This window comes from Oreochromis aureus, linkage group 20 (assembly GCF_013358895.1).
Source record: "Oreochromis aureus strain Israel breed Guangdong linkage group 20, ZZ_aureus, whole genome shotgun sequence".
Classification (NCBI taxonomy): domain Eukaryota; kingdom Metazoa; phylum Chordata; class Actinopteri; order Cichliformes; family Cichlidae; genus Oreochromis; species Oreochromis aureus.
In genome coordinates, this window is record NC_052961.1 from 34,810,465 (window position 1) to 34,831,315 (window position 20,851).

Genomic DNA, 20,851 nt, shown 5'->3' on the forward strand with positions numbered 1-20,851 from the left:
TACCGGGAGTAGTACAGCCGAAAAGATTTATCCTTGTGTTGAAAACTCCATATCCCACAATTCATATGCACGCCTCTACAGAGTGAACAATGGCGGCCACCACTTACGTTTTATATGTCTTTTATTCGTGTTTCTAGGTCACAAAATAAACTTTTAAGATATTTTCAGGCGAGAATGTAGGTGTGTAAACTTCAAATATCTGCTTGTTTTATCAAGACATCCCATATTTAGCGACAGTGCTCTGGCGACGTTGGTCCTGCCTGACAGCTAGCTGGCTACCTAGCTAGCTGCCGCGCTTGGCTGCAAATGGATAGCGAGGGACTCTCTCTGTCGTTTCACCTCCCGGTCTCTCGCAAATGCTCGCACAGAATCGGAGTTACAGCTGGATGTGGAAAAAATAACTGAGTTGTTTGGTGGTGCTATAACGCGGAGCTACAACAGTGGGCAGCTATCCACGGTGTATGACAGAAAGGACATGCCGCGACCGCCCGATCGACCGGTGTTTGCTAGCGCGAGGTCAATCGTGGATCAGGAAAGCGAAGGCAGGGCGTGAGGTGAACTGAATTTCAGGTAAGTTATGACCTGCACTCTATTTGGGTCAGATATAAACCGAGTTTAGGTGTAGTTTGTTTTCATTGTGCTGACTTTTTACAATCGTACTGCGTGCTAGCTAGCACGACGGGGAGTTTGTATACAGCTGTGTCTTGGCGCTAAGTTACTGACGTTGGACTTTATTTTATTCATAAGGGTTCGTTCAGTAGAGTTGCCGTACAAAACGGAATCGTGCCACATTCAGAGAAAATATTACGATTTATTCTGTCGTTCTGAAGCCTCCCTGTCATTCTCTGCCTGTTGCAACTTCAATCATGAAACTGATCAATGATCGGCTTTTCGCTCTTGTTTGTTTATCGCCTAAACAACAGCTGCGTTTAAGCTTGATCAGCTGTTGTTAGAATTCATTTGCTTCTAATTTCTAGTATCAGCTGATGTCGATGTGGAAAAAATAACTGAGTTGTTTGGTGGTGGAGCTACAACAGAGGGCAGCTATCCACGGTGTATGACAGAAAGGACATGCCGCGAACGAGACATAAAAGGCGGTGAGGCTACCGCCGATCGACCGGTGTTTGCTAACGGAGGTCAATCGTGGATCAGGAAAGCGAAGGCAGGAGCGTGAGGTGAACTGAATTTCAGGTAAGAAGTTATGACCTGCACTCTATTTGGGTCAGATATAAACCGAGTTTAGGTGTAGTTTATTTTCGTTGTGCTGACTTTTTCAATCACTTACAATAACTCGTACTGCGTGCTAGCTAGCACGAGGGAGTTTATATACAGCTGTGTCTTGCGTAAGTTACCGATGTTACCGATGTTGAACTTTATGACAGCCTCCCTGTCATTCTCTCGCCTGTTGAAACTTCAGTCATGAAACTGATCAATGATCGGCTTTTCTCTCTTGTTTGTTTATCGCGCTAAACAACAGCAGCATGTTTAAGCTTGATCAGCTGTTGTTAGAATTCATTTCCTTTTAATTTCTAGTATCAGCTGATGTTTGCTGCAGCCACAGCTGTAAAAGCGGCTGTTCCAAACCAGATGTCCTTACTGAATCATCAGAGCTGAACAGGTGATGGAGAAACAGGTTTACCCTTAGGTGACATGAATGAGTTGAAGGAAGTTATGAACTGTTTCTGACAGACAAATATACACCAAGCTCCTTTTTTTGTGTAGCTGACAGCTGGTAACTGTGCAGGGGCGGATCTAGCAAAGCTTTTGCCAGGGGCCAGGTAGGGCATTAACAGAGAAAGGTGGACACAAAGATATACTTTTCTTTCTTACTCTCATATAAAATATTTAGCTTTTATTAAATAGTTATCTGAATCTTACAACCAAAGTTTGTATAATAATACACAAGATTGGCTGTAGACCATTGTTCATCATTCAGAACACTGTGTAAAAATAACAAAAAAACAAAAAGTGAATGCAAAAGTGCATAAATATTTATTTTACGTGTTTCATGTGTGTGGCGGGCGTGGTCTGCAGTGCCGCTGCAGGGAGGTGGACCCACCTGAGCGGCACCTGCAATCACGCCTCTCGGGCGTAGTCTGTGCTCTCTCGGCTGTTTTTGGGTGTGTGTCGGGCTGTGAGTTGAAAAGCTACAGCCGGCTGTTTGGTTACACCAACCATGTGTGAAAAGTTGTCCATAACGTAATGCTTCAAAGCGTGTTCATGCAAACATTGTCGGATCTGCCGTGGTACAATGGGACTTCTGCTCATGAACCTGTGTGCTGGCGTCTGCAAATCGGCGCTGTCTGAAGTAACTTCATCTTTACCCAAAACTGTAAGCTGTCATCTGTGAGGCGCGGCGGTGTTTGTTTTACCATAGTTCATGGTGGAGAATGGCTGCTCTGCTGAGTTTTGCTCTCTGTAGCTGTATGAATGGCAAACTACACTGATTACCAGCGGCATAGGCACACATAAAATTTCTTCTGAAATTTTCCCTTTCTAGTTATTATTATTCTCCATCTTCCGCCTAAATTTCGGCACGTATCACGCCCCGCAGTTTTGAGAAAAGCTTCATATATGTTACCTCATTTTGTGCGGCTGGATCTGGAATGGTGTGCTATGACTTTTGGTGTTTATGACTATTATAGTTTTTAAATATTAATATTTTAGTGAAAATTTTCCCAGCTCCTCTGCCAAACAGTTTTGACAATAGGGGTACATATGTTACATCATTTTGTGCGGCTGGAGCTGGGCTAGTATGGTGTGACTTTTGGTGTTTATAACTTTTATAGTTTTTGAAATATTTAGATTTTAGTGCAAATTTAGGCCAATTTCTAGGCTCCTGAGAAAGATTCTGCTTTTGGCACCATAGAAACAGACTTCATTTGTGGTGTGTTGGCTCTCTCTAGTGGTATACCGGGAGTAGTACGGCCTAAAGGGTGCCATGCTTGGTGAAAACTACATATCCCACAATTCATAGCATGTCTCTACCGAGTCAAACAATGGCGGACACCACTTCGTTTTTTATATGTCTTTTATTCGTGTTTCTAGGTCACAAAATACACTTTTAAGATATTTTCAGGCGAGAATGTAGGTGTGTAAACTTCAAATATCTGCTCGTTTTATCAAGACATCCCATATTAGCGACAATTCTCTTAAGTGTTGCTGATAGCCGGCTAGCTAGCTAGCGCCGCTAGCTTAGCTAGCTAAGCGCCTTCGTGAAAAAAACCACCCAGGCTTGGCTGATAGTGAGGTGGCTAAAATTTGTTTAATCGCCCGATCGCTCGGCAAGGGTCTGTGTCTTAGCTGGACTTATTTTTCGTTTATATGGGCGATGATGCTGGTCGATGTGGAAAAAATAACTGAGTTGTTTGGTGGTGGAGCTACAACAGAGGGCAGCTATCCACGGTGTGTGACAGAAAGGACATGCCGCGACGAGACATAAAAGGCGGTGAGGCTACCGCCGATCGACCGGTGTTTGCTAACGCGGAGGTCAATCGTGGATCAGGGAAAGCGAAGGCAGGGCGTGAGGTGAACTGAATTTCAGGTAAGAAGTTATGACCTGCACTCTATTTGGGTCAGATATAAACCGAGTTTAGGTGTAGTTTATTTTCGTTGTGCTGACTTTTCAATCACTTACAATAACTCGTACTGCGTGCTAGCTAGCAAGCACTACGGAGTTTGTATACAGCTGTGTGCGGCGCTAAGTTACCGATGTTACCGATGTTGAACTTTATGACAGCCTCCCCTGTCATTCTCTCGCCTGTTGAAACTTCAGTCATGAAACTGATCAATGATCGGCTTTTCTCTCTTGTTTGTTTATCGCGCTAAACAACAGCAGCACGTTTAAGCTTGATCAGCTGTTGTTAGAATTCTTTTGATTTTAATTTCTAGTATCAGCTGATGTTTGCTGGAGCATGAAGATGAAATCAGGAGATGTCCTTACTGAATCATCAGAGCTGAACTGGTGATGGAGAAACGGGTTTACCCTTAGGTGACATGAATGAGTTGAAGGAAGTTATGAACTGTTTCTGACAGACAAATATACACCAAGCTCCTTTTTTGTGTAGCTGACAGCTGGTAACTGTGCAGGGGCGGATCTAGCAAAGCTTTTGCCAGGGGCCAGGTAGGGCATTAACAGAGAAAGGTGGACACAAAGATATACTTTTCTTTCTTACTCTCATATAAAATATTTAGCTTTTATTAAATAGTTATCTGAATCTTACAACCAAAGTTTGTATAATAATACACAAGATTGGCTGTAGACCATTGTTCATCATTCAGAACACTGTGTAAAAATAACAAAAACAAAAAGTGAATGCAAAAGTGCATAAATATTTATTTTACGTGTTTGATGTGTGTGGCGGGCGTGGTCTGCAGTGCCGCTGCAGGGAGGTGGACCCACCTGAGCGGCACCTGCAATCACGCCTCTCGGGCGTAGTCTGTGCTCTCTCGGCTGTTTTTGGGTGTGTGTCGGGCTGTGAGTTGAAAAGCTACAGCCGGCTGTTTGGGTACACCAACCATGTGTGAAAAGTGGTCCATAACGTAATGCTTCAAAGCGTGTTCATGCAAACATTGTCGGATCTGCCGTGGTACAATGGGACTTCTGCTCATGAACCTGTGTGCTGGCGTCTGCAAATCGGCGCTGTACGAAGTCACTTCATCTTTACCCAAAACTGTAAGCTGTCATCTGTGAAGCGTGAGCGGTGTTTGTTTTTACCATAGTTCGTGGTGGAGAATGGGTGCTCTTCTGAGTTTTGCTCTCTGTAGCTGTATGAATGGCAAACTACACTGAATAGCAGCGGCATAGGCACACATAAAATTTCTTCTGAAATTTTCGCTTTCTAGTTGTATTGTTCTTATGGCCAAGTTATAAAGATGCTTATGTTAAGATTCACACACTTATTGACTTTTCCTGTGAGCTGATAGTAAAAATGAATACATTTTATGTAGTTTTTTAATGGTTAATAGTTGTGACCAATGGGAATGTCCTTGTTAACCCTAAACTCTGTGGCTCGGTGTGATTTCCTCACTAACTTGAATGACTTTTGTTCTCCAGGGGCTGAACTGCATTCAGTCCAGGCAGAGGCCCTCAGCTTTCAGACCCTGGTCCCCCCACATCTCTGCGGGTGATAAGGAGCCCTCCAGTGACCCGCTGGCCCTGCTGAGAGACGGGTGAGAACAGCACCAAGTCTACAATAAACCTGGGTGTAGTAGAATTAATTTAAAGCCGGTGACAGATGTGCAGTCTGAGGGAAGCTGTTGCTGATGAGGATGGCAGTCGCTTCGTTCAGCCGGGTATGGGGAGCTCCCACCCAGACGAGTGCTCTCTCACTTGTCTGGGTGGGCTGGTGTCACAGGGGTCAAGTCTGACTGTTCCACAGCTTCCCACACTCTACCATTCACACACATTTGACACACTCATGCCGTGGGCACCCACTTGGTACGGTGCTGCCAGTGCAGTCTGCAAAATATCACAGATGATCTGGCCCAGTTTCTCCTGAAGTGGGAGGAAAGAGCTGCGGGCGCTTTGACTGTTTCCCAACGCGTTTGGCTGCTGAGGCTGTTCAGATTGGACCGTGTAACAATAACAATCTGTACTATTGGATCTCTGTCTTGGTCATCATGTAACCTTGATTTAGGTTATTGTATGTAAAACAACACGCGTCATGCAGCTGACTGGTCTGGTTTCTTTTTAGCTTCTACAATTACAAGAGCCTAGAGAATGCAGTGGCCCCCAACGTCGCCCTCACTCCGCTGCCACTAGGCAAGGTAGGGCCTCTGTCCCCATCGATACCCACCACTTCCTACCCAAGTGGAAGCGAACCTCCAGGTGAGGGCGCACACCCCAACACCAGACCTCGCAAGAGGAGAGCTACCGAGGAGCTCCAGTCCCCAGCACATGAAATCCCTGGGCCTGCTTCCTCAGCAGCCAGCAAACCTCCGCTGCCTCAGGATGACAAGGACTCCGAGGTGGAGATCGAGGTGGAGAGCCGCGACGAAGGTAAGCAAAGAACGCTTTAACAATAATCAGATGTGCAAAGGTTGTTTCATTGTTTGGCTAAATACATGTAGCCCCGGTCAGGCGATCATTTCATGCTCTCTCATCTTCCAACAGCCGCTTCGTCCATGTCCTCCCTCTCGTCGCCATCTTTTACCTCATCCAGCAGCTCAGCCAAAGACTTGAGCTCGCCAGGTGTCCAAGGTCCCATCTGCACTATCATGTCAGCCGAAAGCACGGCACCCGCAGCCACATCGGTGTCAGCACCAGCCCCTGTCACCTCTTCAGAGTCGGGCCTGGAGTCAGAGCTGGAGAGCCTGAGGCAGGCGCTGGACAGCGGGCTGGATTCCAAGGAGTCGAAGGAGAAGTTTCTGCACGAAATAGTTAAGATGAGGGTGAAGCAGGAGGAGAAGTTGGGATCGGCCCTGCAGGCGAAACGAAGCCTTCAGCAGGTAATCCTTGTTGGAAGGCAACACGAATATTATCCTAACTTTTGTATATTTGCATTAAATACAAAGTGCAAGGTAAAGAGTGGAAGCAGAGGAGGGAACTAACACATGAAGTGGACTACCCTACAGGGGCCGTAGATTTAGATTTATCACAGAGTGTGCACACACAGGAGATTCACTGAGCTTTAGTAGAAGTCGGTGTTGTTCCCCACAAAGCTTTGCATGAGTTGGCAAATGATAACAATGGCAGCGGATGTTGCTGCAAAGGGAAAGGCCAGACTTCCATTTTTATTTTTGGACCGAGAACAGAACAGAGCCAGTGTGGGTGAGCAACACAAGATGCATGCAGAGAAAGAAAAGCAGCCAGACGCCAGTCTACTTTCACTTTCCATTAGAGCTTAGTGCATATCCATGTCCCCCACAAGCTAAACAGCAGCAGAGCCTCTGCTCTCCTTCCTCCTGTGTTTAGCTCAGTTCATCCTGAAAGCTTTGTTTTCATTTCAAGTCTCTGTGAAGGCTGTGATGGACTCTTTTAGCTCTCGCTGTAGGAACCAACAAAGCTTGATGACAGATAAGTTAGTCCCAGCTGCTCGTTTCCCATGAGAAGGCAATGGGCGTGTTGCCATGGCACAGACTGACACTCTCTTAGAGATTTAGAGGAAGTAAACCTAGACTCTGTCAGCTGACCTGGCTTAGTGTAAACACTGACACTGAAGTGTGCTAAAGTGTGAGCAGTTCAGAGACAGGACTGCGACACAGGCAGCGGGTGGGTCACGTTCCTAAGGTGCTTATTTGAGATGTTGTTTAAGCTCCGTGGTCACTCCGAGTTTCTCTCAGTGATTAAACTCTGACACATCCATGTCTACAGACATTCCTTTTATTACAAACCGTGCCTGTTTGGAAGACAAACAGAAAGACTGTAACATTTGAGACATTCATTTCAAAGGCAACATATTCTGCATTAGGACAGTTTGCAGTTTAACAGAACGCTAAACAGACCCAGGACCGGCCGTAACTCTGTTTGACCCCGTGGAGGGTAAGAGGCTGCTAACCCCCGGCTGTTGTGTTTTCTACTTTGAAGGAGTTGGAGTTCTTGCGGGTGGCCAAGAAGGAGAAGCTGCGGGAGGCGACCGAGGCAAAGCGCAACCTCAGGAAGGAAATTGAGCGTCTGCGAGCTGAGAGTGAGAAGAAGATGAAGGAAGCCAACGAGTCAAGGATCCGCCTGAAGCGGGAGCTAGAGCAGGCCCGGCAGCTGAGGGTCTGTGATAAAGGCTGTGAGGCTGGGCGACTCCGTGCAAAGTATTCTGCACAGGTGATGATTCAGCTTTTAAATACTGTGTGTAATCCCTGTGAGCCAAAAGATCAGGATAGAAACTGTATGGCCTCGCTGTCCTGCAACTTTTAGACGTGTTAGCTGATTCAAATGGCTAAATGTCTTGAAGTTCTCCAGAGGCCTGGTAACACACCTAATCATGTGATTCAGGTGTGCTGACCCAGGGTGAGATCTAAAACCTGCAGGACACCGGCCCTCGAGGCCTGGAGCTGGACACCCCTGATGTAGAGCATCTGTTATTTAAAAAAGTCCCAGGAATACTGCTCTAGCTTTGAGTATAGCAACCATATCATATCTCTGTGATCCATGTAAGAAACAGTGAGATGTGAGATCAGTTGCAATGGTAGAAAATCTAGACAGTACCCTCAATGTGAATGTTTCACTGTCTCAGATACTCTCAAGTCCTGCAGAGAAGCCAAGAACAAAAAAGCCATGATTCCTTTTCCCCAGTCAAAAATAAACGGGTGTGTCCCTGAGACGTACGATATTCACCCTCCAAAAGGAAACGAGACGTTCCCCAGGCACCATGGGAAACACAGATTAGACAGCTGTGTCTGTGTACCTCCCTGCAGAGACTGTAGTCGTCTGTGGGAGGCTGTCATTAAGACAGGATGCCATCATGAACTTTGTCAATGAGAAACACTCAAAAACCCAACAGTCTGGAGACATCAGCTTGATACAAGTGTGGACACATCAGTTAATAATGACTATGATGATCTCAGAGAATATAAAACATCATTCATTGTAGGAGTTCAGAAGCCACTGTCCCCTGTCCTACGTAGTAACTCTTGCCTGATATAAACAGTGTGCTGCTGTAGGAGCTTTGAACACTGATGTCCAGAGCAGAGGCGATCGTGCTGTAGACCGCCTGAGTGTGTGTTGGTCTGCTTCAAAGAGCACAGAGGACGGCCACTGTTGTTGTTTCAGTTCAACTTTCAGAGATTGCCAGTTCACTGCATTCGTCTCAAAGTGCCTTAAACAATAAGATACACCTCCACTGTAGTCTATGAGCAAGCACCTGGTGACAGGATGTAACCTGCTCAGAGAAGCTTCTCACTTCCTGAATATAGGATCAATATTCCAGGGAGGCAACGTGAGCTCTGCTCGTGAAAAGCAAGGTTCAAACCAACGGACTCCTTTGGGTGTCTTTGAGTACCGACGCTACACTCCTGTGTGTCAAACGGCACCACCCTTAATTCTTCATCACTTTTAGTCTTCTTACAGTTTGAACAAACTGGTTGGCTGTAAGCTCATTTTAACACTGACTCCCACTTGGAGCTGCTGTCAAGTGGCTGTTTGAGGAAATGTAGGAAACTTCCATGTCGTTCATTCTTTAGCCCTAAAATGACATTTTAAAAGTATATTTTTATAGTTTTTTTGAGTATGCGTGCCCCGAGTGTGAGCCCAGTTAGTCTGAGTTGTGTGGAGTGAGGTCAGTGCTTTTGACCCCAGACTGTCCTGCTTTCTTCTGCTGTACAGTCCCAGCTGATTTGTGCCTTGCGTTTTGTAGATCGAGGACCTCCAGATGAAGCTGCAGCATGCCGAGGCCGACCGTGAGCAGCTTCGAGCCGACTTGCTGCATGAGCGAGAAGCTCGGGAGCACCTGGAGAGGATGGTGAAGGAGCTACAGCAGCAAATCAAGCAGTAACCTAGACAGGACACCCAAGGACATTCCCATTGGTGACAACTAACCAAGCAGCCAGCCTTACAGCTGAACCTTTTCCATTTGCCACCATGATCGCCACCCCACGAGTCCCACAGGTCGCCCACATCACACCACCGTTCCTGTGCTTGCCCCTCACGCTACTGAACACAAAACGACTTCAAATGGAGACCCAGAGAAGAATGGACAAGCGTTGTCCTTGTGCATGAAAGGTCTAGTGGTACCGTAGAAGAATGACTGGAAGCATGCGTTTTCTGAAGCATTGACTTTTGCACCTTCTGAACTCGTAGAACTGAGAACTGGAGCACAGTGAACGGCTCTGTAGTGCTGAGTGCGGCTGTGCCTGGATTTTCCTTCACAAGGACACAAGGAGAGGCTGTAGGACTGTGATATAAACTGATAACGATATTACATCAACGTGTGCACCTGCTGGGAGGTGTTACAGTGACATGGCCAGGAGGGAAGGCCTCCACCAGCGCCTCCTGCCACGATGAACCTGTAGGAGTCTGAAGACATTATAAGCTATTTAAGAGATTACATAGCGATATGTAGAGTACACAAAGAGCGTTTTTCTGTGCTATTGGAGTGAAAAATGAACAAATGGACTTCCCACTGTGCTGCGAGGGTTTGTCGGTTTGTCAGGAAGCCATCGCCGCCCATCGGGGCGACTCCCCAAACCACAATTGGATATTAAAACATGGCAAATGATTTTAACATCAAAGATTAGGTTTGGCTTTGTGTTCAACAGGCACATTGTCCATCTCGAAGCCTCAAAACTGATCCCTACCAGTCACCTGGTGACGTGTTTTTAAACAAGCTCTTTTATTGGATGCTCTGCATACAGCAGCCTCACAGACAAGTCGCCATTTTCTTTGAGTATTTGAGGTCTGTAACACACCCCAGATGTTTTTGTGCCGTCGCAGTGGGCTGGGTGGTTGGTCTTGTCCGTAACCACAAAGTGTTCATTTGAATTAAATTAAAGTATGTACATATAAATATACATTTCTTTCTTTCTTTTTTTAAACTTTACAATAATGAATCGCACTTTGTCATGAGGTAAAAACAGCCCCTCCCCCATCGTACTCCCACTATTTTCAGCAGTCTTTCTTTGAAAGCATCGTCTTATACGCGACTCCTACCATATAGCATTTTGTTGATTATATGCATTTTTAAAAGAATATTGCTGCTCTGTTTTCATTAGGCAAGTATTGTAAATAAGCAGGAAGCCGGTGTTGGGCAGCAGCACACTCTCCAGTCTGACAACAGGAGCACGAACAAACGTTGTATTCAGAAGCCGGAGGCTGTGAATCAGCCGCCACACTGTGGATGCAATACAATCAGAATGTACATTGTGTTGATGCTAGTTTTCCTTTAATTATTGATGTTGTTTTAAATGTGAAAATATTTTATTATTTGTCTGTTGTGTTGAAGTTTTTACTTTCTAAAGAAGAATACTTCAAACTAACAGTTCTGTTCACATTTTTAATAGAAAACTAATTTTCTTTATGCATGAAATTTGACAGCGTTTGCCATACTTATAGTCAGTTATTGGGCATTGATACTGTACATGTAAGGGTTTTGTGTTATGCAATATCAAGCAATTTGTCTTATTTAGAAATGTTATAAAAAAAAAAAAAGCAACAAGCCGTATGTTGTTGTTAAGAGAAAATCAAACTTCACACAAAGAAAAAACTAATCAATGCTGGAAAACCTAAAGTGCCTGAAGGAGGCCAAAGGTTTCCAGAGCAGGACAGGTGATGCTGAAGCTGTCAGAGGGAGGGGCGTCACATCAAGCCCCGCCCTCGCTCTGCAGCTCTGTATGTCAGTATTCTGAGAATCCACCAGTTTACTCATGTTTCTCTTTCAGCGCAACAGACAAACTTCACAATCCTAAAAAGCTTTGAGCGTTTTTCTCAACGATTGCTTTCCTCCCCCCGTACTTGAAATCAATTATGTGCACGCTGTGGCAAAACAAGCCACCTGCTTTGGCAAATTGTTACTCTGGGTTTGGCAGAGCTGAAATTGGTACATTTTGTAGTTGTTTTTACAAAATAGCTAATGGCCTTACAGTGCTTGTGGTTTTCTACAAAAAAGGAGACAATAATGACATTTGGCTTTTTGTCCTCCTGACGTTTAAAAAAACACATTTTATTTTCTAAAGAACATTTTGCTAAACGACAGCACCAAAGCAGCAATAACAGTCCATATTAGTATACTAGCCAGTGTGAAGAGTTGAATAAGAATTTACAAATGTAAATATTTTTTCATTTACGATATTGTAATAATATATGTACATGGTGTTTCCTTTTTCAAAAACTCTTTTCTTACAATAGCTGGTGGGGAGTTTGTTTTTTTAACTTTGTGTTTTAACTGAAAAACAGTTCATGTGTAAGAGAATTTAATCCTTTTTTTTTTTTTACTGTAGTCTTTATATGAAATGACTTTTTTCACCACTCCAGACTTTTTAGCAGTGTGTTTGGGATCAGCTGACCTGCAGTACAGGTCGCACACAGCTACACCAACTATATCACCGTGCTGATTCTTTTCCCTTCATCCTCATGTATCTTTTTAGCCCTGTGCTGCTGCTAATACTATATACAGTACTAGAAATATTTTTATGTAAGAGGCGAGCGCTCCCATGTATTAATGCCACACATACAGTATGAAAAGAGGCTTGGCTTATTCATCCATTTCCTTTCTTTCCTTGATTCTTCATGCCTTTTTCTTCCAGCGCCACTGTTCCCTTCTCTAACGATACAGATATATTGTAAAGGAAAGGACTTTATGAGATTATGTTTGAAAATAGCTATGCTTATATACTACAGTGACTGAATGTACAGTGTATAGATGCATTACCACAAATAAAGTTGTTTGTCCAGACCTGTCATGACCTCGCTTCCTGTTTTTGGTGCCTTGTTAGCAACAGTGTTGGTCAAGTTACTTGAAAAAAGTAATCAGTAACTAATTACTGATTACGTCCCCAAAAAAGTAATCCCGTTACTTTACTGATTACTTATTTTCAAAAGTAATTAATTAGTTACTTAGTTAGTTACTTTTTAAAAACACAATTTACAACCTGAATAGGTGATAAAGCGATAGATCTTTCAGCCCAATTCTGCTTTTTCTGCATAATTCATCATACAAAATGTAATCAAATGGAAAAGTCTCTTTTTAAAACTTGTTTTATTAGTTTTAATCTTTTAACTTTATGCATCAAGCAAAAATTAAATTATATGCAACATTCTCTGACTGGAAGAAATTTGTTTAAAATTTAAACCTATTTTCTGCACATTCCAGCACATAAAATAAAATATTTTGTGTGTTTACACTCACTCTTTCAAATAGATGCAAGTAAAACACAGCAGAAAATAAATAAAGTCAAAGACTAGTTGCTCTATTTTCACCTGTAAAGCAGGACTGGGGTAGGCGGAGGTTTACCCTGGTGCAGGTGTGCCGCAGCGGTCATTACAGTCGTAGCGCACTCGCTGCTTGCTTGGAAGTTTAGGGGGTTTTTTTCGTTGTAAAAAGAAGTTTTCTTCCCACGCACAATGGACACTAATGTTTTTGTCACTTTTTATGGAATCAAACTCAAAGTAAGGTCAGTACTTCCACGCTTTAAACGCTGCATGCTCATACTCTCTCCCGCACTCGATATATTATCCATTGTTGATCTGCAGACAGCTGTTGTCACGAACGTCGCACTCGCTTACGTCACTATCATGAGACATTCTCGCAAAAAACTCACGGTTTTAGTAACGCAGTAACGCAGCGTTCCTACGGGAAAGTAACGGTAATCTAATTACCGTTTTTGCAATGGTAATCCCTTACATTACTCGTTACTTGAAAAAAGTAATCGGATTACAGTAACGCGTTACTGCCCATCTCTGGTTAGCAAACAGGTATTATTTGCACTCAGCGCCTTTTTTGTTTTCACTTCACTGATGGATTCAGTGCAGTTCACAAAGAGACTGCAAGAATACCTGGTCTAAACCTTGGTGCTGTAAAGTGGAAATACACTTATCTTTGTGTTAATCTGGACTTTTGATGGGGCGGAGCTACAGGGGGAGGCAACCCCTTGCTGTAGATCCGCCCCCTCCCTGTGCCCCAACTTTTATGTCCTTAAAATACTAATTGTTTGAGATACTGATACAGTAAATAGTGATAAAGTGTTTTTGTGGATATTTTGTTTGCTCCATTGACATGTTGGGGATCTTCACATACTTCACTGAAGTATGATGTGCCACCCTACCTCCCTGTTGCCCTTCCTTTGCCTCCATGTGAAATTTTCTAGATCCGCCCCTGTGGTGTCCAAAAACTCTAGATTAAGCAACTAGAGAAAGTAGTCCACAGCTGGGGATTGATCACTACAACAAAGTGTTGTCTGGCATGTGTCTCTCTTTCAGTATGACTCGCGTGATTTTGAAGATATGAGTAAGAGTTGGATGTGAAACTAGAAGCTTCTGTGGCTCCTGCTGTTCATGTGCTGGAAAGACAAAATAAACAAACGTGAGACTGGTTGGTTTCATCCTTCTAATCTCTAATTACAGGATTGACACAATCAAATCAGCAAAAGAAGCAGCTCAGCGCGCTCCAACCAGAACAAAACAAGTTAATTAAAAGTGTACCGTGGCCATAATGATGATGAAACAAATAATATACACAGAGCCTCTGTCAGGTAAAACAAAGCTGAGCTCTTCCAGTGCAGAGGACACTTTCACCATCGCTGAAACATGATGTTCTTCTAGCTTCACCTTCTGTTTTCTTTATGTGTGCTGATGTGGTTTCAGCTTTGGAGATGCCTCCGTAATTACTATGAAAACCTTAAAGAGGAAAAGATGAGCCACAAGCACTTAACTACACAGGAATGTGCACGGGGTCTCCACTTAACGCCCACTCAGTCTTACAGCATTTGATGTAAACATTCATTAGTGTGTGCACACAGCGGCGTTACACAGATGTGTATATACACTATATGTTAGCCGCAGGCTCCTGTCTCTCCACTCAGTGGAGGTTTGGTGAGGTTTACGGCGTATTCAACCTTTAAATGTTGCTTTTAACTTCATTCTTTGGTCAAATAAAGACAATAGACGCAAACACAGACTCAAGCACAGCAGTGATGAAACTCAACTCTTCTGCTACTTCCAAACAAGGCTGCTGTACTTCATCAGAACTCCATGTTGGCCTGCAGTTTTTCTAATGGCCACTTGGGGCAGGGTGCAAAAATCAGCCAGCCCCACAGACTCTGCAGTTTAAACGCCCCACAGCATCAAAACACAACAAAAATACTTTGGGCCTTCTTAGCTCATTTCTCCCCTTCACAACTATTCCACTGAGTGTGGACTTTTAAAATAACTTGTTTATTTGAATATTTAATGGCATATGTTGAGTCCAGAGCTGGGTAGTAACTAATTACATTTACTCATTTACATTCACTTTTAGGAGTAGTTTTACTACACTGTACTTTTTACTTTTACTTGAGTAATATTATTATGAAGTATCGCTACTCTTACTTGAGAAAAAATTCTGGCTGCTCTACTCAGTGTGACTGAATGATAAAGACGTTTTAGCCAAAGATGCACGAGACACAGACATATGTTTAAGATGTATCTTTTTTGCTTTTCAGTCTTTCAAATACCAACATTTGCACTAAACTTTTTTTTGTCTCTCTGATTTTCTCATTTTTAAACAAGCAGCCTTTTTTAAAAACTAAATACTGTTTTACTTTTACTTGAGTAAAACTATGTTGAGGTAGTGCTACTATTACTTGAGTACATTTTCTGGCTGCTCTGCCCTCCTGTGGTTGAGTCTAACAGGCGCACTGATACAGGCAGCTGTGGCTGAGAGCTTTCTGCTAGACCTCACCTCCATCCCTCTGCTTACGGCATTCACTAAACTGGATCTCTGTGTGTGTTGTTGTTGTTGTTGTTGTGGAACATTGTTAATGGAATTATCTGACAAATAATATGGTTTGCTGTGTGGAGACTTTTACAGCCTGTACTAGTTTGGACTCGTGCTTCGGTGATATAATGTCTGTCAATAGTGAGCAGACATCAAAATCATGTCAGTATGTTGCATTACTGTGGTTTATAAACGCAGCTTGTTAACCAATCACATTAGCAGGAGCTGATAACTGACCTCACCCTCAGAGTCCAGACAGCCACGAGCCCTCTGAGACCCTGGATTTGAATACAAATGCATGTGGACATGTCTGTGAGCTAACTGAGTATCCACAGAAACAAAACACATCTTAAACGAGTACACTCAACCCTCCCCCACCTTTTTACTTTAAAAAAAAATGATGATGTCATATGAACTTCTTGTGTAGCTTGTGCGAACTGTGCCGTCAGCTCTCTGGTAAAACAGTTTACTCCTTTAAAGGCTCAGAATGTGGGATGTGCAGTAGGACCATTTTAAACTCAGACTGAAATGGTTTATATTGTTCTGATGCTTTCTGTCAGGACCAACAGACTGACAGATGGACTGGAGCTGCAGCTGCACTGATACAGATGTTGCACTGGTCTGTTGTGGTAAAGAGAGAGCTGAGCATGAAAGCAAAGGCTTCACTGGCAGATATACACTCCTACCCTGACCTATGGTTACGAGCTGGGTAATAAGTAAAGTAATGAGTAAAGTAAGGGATTACTATTGCAAAAAAGGTAAATCGATTACTGTTACTTTCCTGTAAGCACACTGCGCTACTAAACTGTGATTTTGTTTGTGAGAGTGTCTCATGACAATGACGTACGAGCGTGCGACGTACGAGCGTGCGACGTCCTTGGCAGCGACAGACGTGTGCAGAGCAACAATAGAGTGATGGAGAGAGGATGACCATGCAGCGTTTAAAGCGTGGAAGTACTCACATTACTTTGAGTTTGATTCTGTAAGTGTGACACAAACATTAGCGTCTGCTGTAAACTCTGCGTGGGAAGAAAACTTCTTTCTACAGCGAAAAATTAGTCTTCGATTGTATTTATTTTCTGCTGTGTTTTACTTGCATCTATTTGAAAGAGTGAGTGTAAACACAAAACATGATTTTATTTTATATGCTGGAATATGCAGAAAATAGGTTTAAATGTTAAACACATTTCTTCAAGTCAGAGACTGTTACATAATTTAATTTTTGCTTGATGCAATGTGCATAAAGTTAAAAGATTAAAACTAATAAAACAATTTTTAGAGACTTTTTCTTTTGATTCAATTTTATATGATGGATTCTGCAGAAAAAATAGAACTGGGCTGAAAGGTCTGTTGCTTTATTACATTTACATGTTGTGTATCATGTTTTTAAAAAGTAACTAAGTAACTAATTACTTTTGAAAATAAGTAATCAGTAAAGTAACGGGATTATTTTTTTGGAGAAGTTATCAGTAATTATTGACCAACACCATTAAAGAGGGGCTCAGCTTGCCTGTAATTTTAAGTTTATTTTCTCTGATTCTGTACTTTATTGTTTTTCATCCTCTGAACAACGTACTGGACGGTGCATTTCAAAAGCAAATCCCAGTAATCCAACAAAGGTAAAAAAGTTACAGAGAGAAAAGAGATTTATTCCTCGGAAACAAACTTTATTACTCCCAATGCACATTGAAACGCTTGTTTTTAACCTAAAGTTTGAATAACGTCTGATATATAAGGACACCTCGATATTTACAAGCTGTGAGCATTGCAGTCTCAGCCCTGTGAGTGGTTTTGACCTTACAAAGTGCAGAGGACACTTAACTTGTGTTAAATGGGACTGAACAACATCTAAGGCAGAAATTCAAAGGTTTATTACTGAAGGAGATAAACAGTAGATGACTGTGTGATCTGCTTAAGAATGGAGTACAGCACTTGATAAATTATGACTAAGGGTATTTATAGAGAGATAGAAGAGTAGTGGTCCTAGTAGAGCCCCGGGGAACTCCTTTGTAAACTGTGAAAAAAGAGTAAGACCCAGCAAAGTGGAAACACTGCCTTCTGGATAACAAATAATTTGAAACTTACAGAACTGACAAATAAGTAATATAATAGTTCCCAAGGTTGCGTGATTAACTGACAAAGCCTTTCACACATGAAACAGAGCAGCTCAGTATATTTCTCAGACATTCCATCAATAATGCCACTCAGGACTTTAATAAAAGCAGATATTGTGCTTCACTGTTTACCTGTTTGATGTCGAGAGAGAATACGTTTTGTCATCACTGAAAAACTTTTCCAGAAGCTTTTTTGTGAAAAAACACAATTTAGATATCATCCTGTTGTTATCAACAACCAAAGGATGCCAACCTCGAGCAAAAAACACAACATCCTGTAGGCAGATTTCTATATGAGAGGGAGCTGGATGTCAATCAGGAACTCTGCACATTTATTAGCTTCAACTGAAGCAAATCCTTTAACATTCAGTCTTTATGAATATTGAGAAATTATTGACCTGAAAAATCAAAAACTAAATAGTTCTTAGAGCAAAACCCAAATACTCCACACACCTCACACAAGCCTCAGACTCCTCCCTCTGTACAGTGAGACATTAGGCTGGTTGGAGGCAGTTTTCTGGATGCTGCTTCTGCCGTGGCCCGTATCTTCAGAGTGATGTGGGCCTGTGTGATGGCCAAACCCATGGCCACACTCTAAAGTCGGTAACTCCTATGCATTTTTATTTTTTCATTTGAACACAATAACACACTTTAGTTTCCAATAAGTTTATTGTTTGGTTTGGATACATTTGTTCTATTTGTAAGCACGCACATTTAGTTTACTTATGTATTCATACCAGTTCATTACTTTGATTTTTGACTAACATTTGTTTCTCTTTCCTCTTACCTGCCATGATCCCTGGGAGTTGCCAGACAAAAGGTGGTGGCCAGGGTTTAAATACAAAGAGGGATAATTGGACCCCACCACCACTTCCTGCTGAAGGGGAGAATGTGTGTTTTCTTTCATTAAAAAACAAAGTATTTGTATTTAATGAAATATTTGAGTTTAGGATTTAATGGTTCTTGATTTTCTTCTTTGGTGTTTAGTTTATTAACAAACTGATTTATGATTGTGTTTTTGTTCAGTTACCCCTCATGTGTCACAATGGTCTGATCAGCCATTATATATACCCTTGTGTGTCATTTCATGTTTAGGTCAGTTATGTTTGTTTGGGCAGTCGTTTGGTTTGTTAAGTTTGCAATCGTTGCCTGAGTTCAGTTTTGTTTCTTTGACCTCTTTTATGAGCTCAACATTTATTACTTTTGTAAATATGATTTTTTGGGGGTTAAATAAATGAAAACCATATTTTTCTGATAATTCCTGGGACTCCTCCTGCTTTTCAACTCGGTCCATCACAGCCTGGCTGTCGGACAGCTCTAAACTCCTTTAAACCAGCAGCACTATCACTACACGGGACTATTGACTGACCCAATTACAGCAGTCACATGAGGAAGAACACCCTGCAGTTAGCTCATTAGTCTCTGTAGCATCTCTGCAGCTTTCTCACTCTTATCCTGCCTCCCTGGTTCCTGTTATTTTAAAATGTACAGTCAATTAAGGAGTCATGTTTAATTCGTACATTTTGAACATTTTTAAATGAAACAGGTATTTTCACACATACTGGGATGTCTTTAGCATATACATGTTTTAAACAATGGAAACATGCATGTTTAGTAATATTAACAAGTGGCTGGTCTGACAGCAGGTTTGTTCTGAATCTTAAAAAATCAGGTGTCTTGGCTTCATTTTGTATAAGAACATAAGGGGTGCTTACTGCATCGTTAAATGCTTCTATAAAATATTTGGTGTTATCAGCAAACACTTGTCTGTCTAAAAGTGCGATTTCTCTGGGCTTATTAAACCAAATTAGGTAGTTGGTGTTTAAGGAAATAGTTCTACTGGATTTTTCCAAGATGTTCTAAACAAGTTTTAAACTAAATAAATACAACTTAAATTCCTACGATGTACATATTTGGTGAAAACATTTTGTACTTCTACATTATTGGCAACACCATTCAATAAATCATTTATAATGAGCAAACTGTTCATGTCTGGAGGTGGAAGAGATTCAGGTATACCGTTTACAAAGTTTATCTTGTGTGAAAAAGCTGGTTATATAAAGGCTGCCAGCAGGAGTAGATTTGGAGCAGATAATCAGGCAACACTCTACATTTGTTGTAAACCACTTGAACTTTTATTTTTACAACTGAATCATTCTTTAGATGAAAACTTTTTTCATCAGAGACAACAACCACGTGCGTGTCTGTTTTCTGGTTTACTACAAAGTACATTTTGCTCTGCTTTGTGTGATACAGATAGCATTTTGACCCCCTGACACAAACTCTGTGACCTAATCCTCTCCCTCTCCACAATCTAATTCATTGATTGCCCATAAAGGGTCCTACAGGAGGAATCCACTCATGTGGTCATGAGGTAACTATATGGATTCAGTATCACTGTATATTACATGTTGCTGCAGTTTGTTTAGCAAATTGTACAGCATCATTCTAGCAAGAGCTGTAGTCATGGCTCCCACAAAAACATCCTTCACTCCACCAACTCTACTAACAGCATTTTGTATGGTTACACTGTAACCTTGGTTCTCTGAGTCTTGCTCGTGGTGTGTGGATACTTGTCTAAGGAGCTTGGAAAGAAAAGCATCTGGACTCCTTAGGTTGCTTGAAGATGTTTCACCTCTCATCCGAGAAGCTTCTTCAGTTCTAGGGTCAAATGGTGGAGGGTCCCAGATTTAAACCCAGTGGGAGTGTCCCCCCAAAGAGGGACAAAAGGACCTCCTGATGATCCTCTACCTAATCACAAGAGCCAAGGTGTGAAAGCGGGTGTGGGTCACAATCAGCCAGGGTTTCGGGTGAGCTCATTGTGAAACATAGTTTAACCTACTTATTAGTTATTTACTTCAATCAGTGTCGAATAGTAAGATGTTCTGGCTTTGCGGAGGGCTTTCTTATAAAGCAGCAAACTATTTCTCCAGGCTAAATGATGATCCTCTAAATTTGTGACACGCCATTTCCTCTCCAGCTGACGAGTTATCTGCTTTAGGCTACGTGTTTGAGAATTATACCACGGAGTCAGTTACTTCTGATTTGAGGCCTTAGTTTTCACAGGAGCTACAGTATCCAGAGTCGTACGTAGTGAGGAGGTAAAATTATTAACTAGATGATCGACCTCTGTGGGAGTAGTGTTCAGATAGCTGCTCTGCTCTATGCTGGTACAGGTGGGAAGAAGGCACAGCATGCTGGAAAGAAGAAGAGGATCGAAGTGAGCGTGCAGAAGAGGTAGTGCTTAATAGGTCAGAGAGGTAAGGAGGAGCAGGGTTATGAAGGGCATTGAAGGTGAGCATAAGAAGTTTGTACATTATCCGGAATTTCACTGGGAGCCAGTGAAGTTCCTGAAGACCAGGGGTGATGTGCTGGTAGGAGGGGCAGTGGAGTTTT

The 20,851-nt window shown here is 42.4% G+C and overlaps 1 protein-coding gene across 1 annotated transcript in view; it reads left to right on the forward strand.

Annotated features, from left to right (window-relative positions):
• Window positions 1-12,328, forward strand: part of skia (v-ski avian sarcoma viral oncogene homolog a) — an 88,781-nt gene extending 76,453 nt beyond the window's left edge. The window contains exons 3-7 of the mRNA XM_031747931.2: window positions 5,057-5,172; window positions 5,697-6,001; window positions 6,116-6,450; window positions 7,529-7,759; window positions 9,291-12,328. Coding sequence (XP_031603791.1) covers window positions 5,057-5,172; window positions 5,697-6,001; window positions 6,116-6,450; window positions 7,529-7,759; window positions 9,291-9,428 — 1,125 coding nt within the window. The 3' untranslated portion in view covers window positions 9,429-12,328. The remainder of the gene's footprint in view (window positions 1-5,056; window positions 5,173-5,696; window positions 6,002-6,115; window positions 6,451-7,528; window positions 7,760-9,290) is intronic.
• Window positions 12,329-20,851: the final 8,523 nt, after the last annotated feature.